The sequence below is a fragment of the Elaeis guineensis genome, chromosome 4, assembly GCF_000442705.2.
Source record: "Elaeis guineensis isolate ETL-2024a chromosome 4, EG11, whole genome shotgun sequence".
Taxonomy (NCBI): Eukaryota; Viridiplantae; Streptophyta; class Magnoliopsida; order Arecales; family Arecaceae; genus Elaeis; species Elaeis guineensis.
Window position 1 is genome coordinate 11,897,757 of NC_025996.2, and position 6,855 is coordinate 11,904,611.

General features: G+C 38.3%; 1 protein-coding gene across 2 annotated transcripts in view; it reads left to right on the forward strand.

Moving 5' to 3' along the window:
* Positions 1-4,756, forward strand: part of LOC105043950 (lysine-specific demethylase JMJ13) — a 12,378-nt gene extending 7,622 nt beyond the window's left edge. For both annotated transcript variants that reach the window (XM_029264200.2, XM_073255546.1), the window contains one exon: positions 3,745-4,756. In XM_029264200.2, the coding sequence (XP_029120033.1) occupies positions 3,745-4,173 (429 nt within the window). In that variant the 3' untranslated portion in view covers positions 4,174-4,756. The remainder of the gene's footprint in view (positions 1-3,744) is intronic.
* Positions 4,757-6,855: the final 2,099 nt, after the last annotated feature.

Below are 6,855 nucleotides of genomic sequence, written 5' to 3' on the forward strand. Positions count from 1 at the left end.
GAGGACAAAAATTTGGAAGTTTTTTTAGTTAATAATTCTTGCTGCTTTTTGCAAATGAATAACCAAAAGGGTGCCGCTCAATAAACTTTTTAATTACATTTAAGTATAGACAATCGATGTATGCTCTTCTACCTCATCATCTTTCGTTCGGATGTGTTTTGTTTTGACTTCTATCATTCATATCCTAGGTTGAGTCACAATATTCCTTAAGCTATATTATTCATGAAGATAATCTTGGGTATCTCACCTGAACTTCCTAAAATGTTGCCATTTCTATTAGTATATATCTACATGTAGTAGTCATATAATCATGTTTTTTTTTTAATACAATGAAGATAAAAATATCTATTCAGATTTGTTGCATACGCCGCATCAAATATTGAATAGTATATGAAAGTAGATTCATTAGCTACTCAAAGCAATTAATAATGGAGCTCGTAAGGTTCCTAACATGGAATGCCGAACTGTACCAGCAGCCTACTGTGCGGTCCGGGCATTCAATTTGGAACGCCGGCGAAAATGAAGCGAGGGAGAAGGAAGGAGAGGAAGAGGGAGGGGGGAGGGATGGAGAGGGAAAGGTCGTAGGGTCGATTTTCGCTGTTGGGGGTCTCGATGGCCCTCTAATGGACTCCCCACCGCCTTCCCCTTTGTCTACTCATCTCCCTCCCCCCCTCTCTATTCTTCTCTCGCGGAGGAGGGCGGAGCCTCAAAGGCCTCGGTGGTCCTTGGAGGGCCTTCGTAGTCCTCTGATGTCTCCATCGGCCTTCCTTTCCTCTCCCTCCCTCCCCCTCTCTCCCTCACTTTCGTTTTCATGTCAGTTCGGATCTAATATGGTCCGGTACGGAGGCATACCAACCCATACCATCGATCGGCCACATGGGATTCAGTTTCGAGTCGGAGAACCTTGGTTCCTAGTTTATTTTTTTTAAGGATTATTTAATGTTATATCTGTTAAAATATTTGATTGATTTTTTTTTCCTAATCATGTTAGATACAAGGAGGAAAAGTTTATTCATGTATTAAGCATCCTGGATGTAAAAATATTGACTTTTTTTGAAAAATAGTATCCCACATTATTTTTCTTTTGAATTTTGTCAAACTTTGTTCAGAATGAAAGTGCTTCCATTTTTTTGTAATGATTCATCTCTTTTTATGCTTTTTAGTCTTCAAAGTATATTAAGTTTCCTTTTTCCAAAGGTTACAATCATATGATTTTTTTCCCCCTTCATTATGTCATTTCAAGATGGCACTTGACAAGTTATAATTATGCCATTTGAACTTTAATTACGATTCAATATGGTTTTGTATCTGTAGTGAGTGAAGGCATCATTGTCTTGCCACCATGACATTTCAAGCCTCGAGAGACCTTCATTACCATCCTCTATTCACTTAAATTCCTTTATTTAGTCTTTCTCATCTACCATATCTGCCACTCTTTGTGCATCGTGCTTCCCATTCTGCATGGGATTGTGATTTCTTGTCTTCATGGGTTGAAAATCACACAAGGGTGTTAGGTTTGTTTGGTTCAGTGTTCTGGTTGAGCTAAGCTTATGCTATTCAAGATTTGCTCATGTTCAACTTAACATTGTAATAAACAAACTTTAAGCTGCAAGTTAGATAGAGGACAGAGCCTAGTGAGTGAGGAGATATTTGGGGTTAAGTAGGACAAGAAGGTAAGTTAAGCTTGTGTATGAGGATTGGGGAGACATGAACCAATGGTCAGGGAGAGGATAAGGGGGTTTTTGGCCTTTGCTAGTTGGTTTGTGATTAGGGTTAGCAGTTGGGTTGGGTGGGGTGAGTGGTTAGGTAGTAAGGGTTAAAATTTGGGGTAGGGAATCCAAAAGTTTGTTGCTGAGAGACTGATGTGTGTGGTTTGTCCTGAAAGGAGTTGTGAGAGCAGAGCCATATTTTCTGGCAGCAAGTTTAGGGCCAGAATTAGGGGGAGATGGAGAATGAGAATTGACAGGTTTAGGGACCTAAGGTTTAGATCATCATAACTAATATGGGGTTGCATATAAAGCAAAATTTTCCAAGTTAAGCATAATTAATTAGTCCTCCTCCTCCAATCCTTTGTCAATCAAATATGAGGTTGACTATAACGCAATCTCCAAGTTAGGCATAACTAATAACATTTAAAATGGCTAAATATTGAAAAACATTTATCCCAAGTGAGAATTTTAATAGTTTGATAGAATTTATTTTGTTGGTCAGGAGCAAACAGAATGGTTAAATTTTGGATTATATGTTTATTAAGGTGCTTAGATCAAGGTCGACTATTTGGATACTTGACTCATATAGACTATAACCTATTTTAGAAAACTAACTTCGTTAGTGTCATCTATTGATGCACATATAGGAGACCTGTGAAACATCTGATTTTTGATTTGTAAATGTTTTAGACATTGTTGATCATGTTTGATGATGAATTTTCATTGTAGAACCCCCATTTATTGATTTTGTCCTACACAGATTTGTTTCCGTATTTGGTCTAACCAGTTAATTTTTTGTAGATTGTATTATGCAACTTTTTTTTACATGGTGCCTCTTTGGTCTTCTGATTGATGTAGTTGTTGGGATTTATATGTATAATGGTCACGTCACTTCTTGGTATAATGTTTTTCATTAGTCAAAAGACCAAAGGAGTACCATGCAATAAAAGCTATGTCATACAATGTACAATGTTAAAAGTGAGCAAACACCATATTTTCCCTGGTTGATGCACTAGGTATGAGTGAGGGATAATCATACAAAGGGTAGATGAATAAGGTTCAACACCATGCTAATCATCTAATTGCATCCATAGGTAAATAAAGCAATGTTGTAATTTGCCCGTGAATTCAAAATGCAGAAAGTCAATTAATACTTGCTAGATTATTTTCTTGTATTTTTTTGAAGTGATTGGAGATAAAAGTAAGGCAATTGGGTCATAACTAAGTATGATGTATATAAGCCTCTGCCATAGAACACTACTTACTGTAATGGCTTGTGTAGTTCACTGTTCAACTCCAAAAATATTGTATCGTGTGTTATTCTAGTGTCATTTCGAAATCTATCTCTAATTCACTAACCTATGAGCCCCAAAGAGGTCCTTGAGTTGATTTGCTCGATTGACCGCCACATGCCTCTTGTTGTACCATAGGGGGAGGGTCGACACTCCTTAGAGGTTATAGCGAAGTATTATTCACATGCTGATGAAGGATCCCACGTTTTCTTGTAGACTCGTTGAACAGGAATGGGCCAATTCAATCATTGGTACCGAAGCATCTCTCCCTGTATTGCACTAAGGTTCACTACTGACAGGGAAAATGCCTATCAGGTTCATGCTAGGATCATCTTAAAATCAAAGCTGTCTCATGCTGATTCATTTAAATCAGATTCCAAAGCTGATCAAATCAGTCTTCTTCATCATTAGCAGTGAAGTTCAATGTAATTAAAAAGCTTGTGTAGTTGAAGGTTTGCACTTTAGTTGTATTCACCTTCAAATTCTAGCAATTAAATTTGTTGTATGCTAGTTATCAATTCCATTCTGGAATGTATATATTGTCCTTGTTTGGCTTGGAGAAAGAAAAGAAAATAAAAAGTATATACTTCCTGTTTTTATTTTGCCTACTATTATTTTTTGCTGAACATGTTCAAGATTTACTTTATATATATACATATATATATGGATGGATGGATAGATATGTGCTTGCTTCCCAGTTCTTGTTTGGAAATTCTCTTTTAAAAGTTATGATGCCTTGCCAGGTATTGAAACGACTGAAGAAGCTCCATTCTGAAGGAAGACCCATGCATATGTCATCACCAGAATATGAACATGATATGGCAAATGCTAGTTCTGTTCCAATCGTCCCTTCTAAACAGATTCCAGATCCTGTATCTAGAAACAGGCTCGGGGGAGGATTTCCAGTACCAATAAAGATTAGGCTCCTCCAACCATTGGAGGGGAGGTTTACAAATGAAGGAGAAGCTGTGAAATTGAAATTTAATGGGAACCAAAAGGACATTCTTCAATGTAACATTGTGGAGAACATCAAGGAATCACCATCCATAGAGATTGGGCCAAAGCGCTTGAAAGTTAGAGGCCTTTCTTTTCCTAACAGTGCTGCCGATGAAGGCAATTCTAGCTGTAGACTGCTAGAAGGCAAAGATTTAACTGGCAGGCATGCATTTTAATGTTTTAATGTATGCCATGACAGACTGATGCTAACAACGATTATTGACATGGCTCTAACACGGGAAGCGAAGGCTCAACTTCAGATGGTGGTTGATTAACAGGGTTTGTTTCTAGCATGGGGAGGATTCACATAATTGATTCTTTGTGCAAGCCTCAAATTGAGGTGCTGGCATGATTCTGGATTCATTAGGGGTTCACACCTGTCTTTTTTTTTTTTTTCCAAAAAATTTTTCCTTTTGTATTGGGGCAGGGGACCTTGTGAAATCAGGCAAAGGAAGAAATTGTGGAACGTCATTTGTATATCCTTGATTGGTCAATTCTTGTAGGGTGGGTATTCCACTGTATCAAGGGGTTGATCTACTGCTGTTCCAATTTATTTTATTCTTTTATACAGTTAGTTCCATACTATGGAAGTATGAATAAAAAGCAACCGTATTTGCATCTGCCCTTTAGGGTGGTACATTGGCGGCAGAGTGCTCTACACCTTATTTGTTCATTATTTGTCATAAATTACAGGGCTGAAACTGAAGCTCTCCAGTTTGTGCATGTAAATGACAAAATGGTCACTGATGGTCCAAGAAACATCAATTTCTTTGGTGGGGATCAATCACAATGGTCAGCACTGGAGCCTCGCCAAGGTAGAAACCTGGTGAACTTGCTTTTAGTCTTTAGAGTCAAATGATATACTTTTTGTAAAAAAAAGAATTCAAGGAAGATGGAGGACCAGCATGGGTGTGGCATTCACATTCACTTTGATTGTTGTAATGGAAACCTTCTTTTATTTGTGTCCTGCCATATCCTGCCATGTGTATGTCTAAGAGGTGCTTTTATATGAAACAACTATTGTTTGTCACCTGATTTGCCCAATATCAACTAGTTTAGTAGTCCATAACGTTAGCTCTCCATGCATCTTTTTTTTGTGCACACTTATGTGCAATTATGCATATCCAGCTTTTTCTCTTTGGTTGATTTATACCTGTTTTTAATGAAATCAATTAATTAATTCAGCTCATGCTCAAGGGGTGATGGCAGCCATCAAAGCTTTTTCTCACACGATCGCGTCCTATGATGTTTGCACTCACATGATCCTAGTGAACTCGGTGGGTCTCACAGCTGGAGTTTGACAAGGCCCAAGGCATCGCATCCTGCGATGACTTAAGCTGGTCAGGTATGTTTCTTCAAAAGTTCAGTAAGGATTAGGGTAAGATGTATCTTGCCTAGTGTTCACTACCGATATATTGAGCCTTTCTCCTAAACAGAAGTCTTTATTGCATTTGCTTCCATCTCGTGTTCATATTACTTCATACACATGTTAACTGGTTTGGCTGGTCCTTTTTGAGACTCGGATCTAGCCCATCGACACCTCGAACCTTCCGCATTTAAGCCAAAGTTTGAATTCATCTGTCTTGGTTTAATTTTATGCTATGCCAGGTTTGAGGGCTTTCCAGCAATGTTAATATGCTTCAATTGACCAACTTTATTACTCCTGGAATGCAAATGCTACCATGAGGTGCGAGACATGGAAGTAAGACGCTTTCAACTTGCTTTACGTGGGCTACATGTGGCTTCAATTCACATTCAACAAAAGATGGGCCATGCTAGTTATAAGTGAATTCTGGTAGACCGTTGGGGAATTCTCTTGTAATGTAATAGTTTTAGATAGCTCAATTAATAACAGCCAGTCATTCTTATCCTATATTGGTTTTTAATATATAGTTTATTCAGACCAAGGTGCATTATAGGATGATGCTAAAGTGGTTATTCCCTCCCACAAACCCACTTAATAAAGAGAGCTCCTGTGTTTGTATTCCTTTCATTGTTTAGTAGATTTAGAGTACCGGCCAAAGATAGCCAGCTCTCTGGGTTGTGTTACGAGAAAATAACACCATGTCTGGTTTAAAGAAATAACGGTTGCTGCGTACTGTAGTCCCAAACAAGCATCAAGACACGTGAGCAGTAACAGGAGAGAGAGAGCAGCAAACCAGCTAGCCTCCCCGACAACTAAAACGCAAGCAGTCGTGTCTTCCAAGACAAAAATAAAGGGGATTCGATATGTTTTAAGCCTTTTGTTGTCCATTAAGCAGTCATCACAGAGGACTAAACTAATGGTAGGCCCGCTGCACTTGCTTTTACTTGTTCTCTTGTGTTCATTGTACTAATAGGCTGGTCAAATTCCCAGAAGTGTGCGAGTTCTGGGTGTTTGAAGTAAGACGCAACCTTTAAATATTTTCTTTCCTTTTTTTTTTAAAAAAAAAAAAAGATATGCCTTTTATTTTTTGGTAAGAAAAGATATACATTATTCCTTTATTTCAAGTGGGATAGGTAGAACTTGTCGCAGATTTGAATTCCTAGGAAAGTACAAAGGCTCATAATATGCTAATGAACCTATTAGTTTGATAGGTCAATCTTAGAATCTGATGATTTGGTGGGTCCAATCCAAGAAAGCTTCTGGGATTTTGGTGCTCAAATGTTATGCCTTTCCTGCGTTACAAGTTGGGAGAAGCTCTCCAAGATCATGGAAGTTGGAACAGGTCCAATCCATGCTGCAAACTAGAAGTAGAATAGGATACTCCAAGAAGGAATCAAGTCAAACCCACTAGGACAAGACAAAGAAACGAACACAAAGATAACTGCCAAGCCACTGAAGCATTCTGGATGCAGCATAAAGAAAGCTTTCAAAC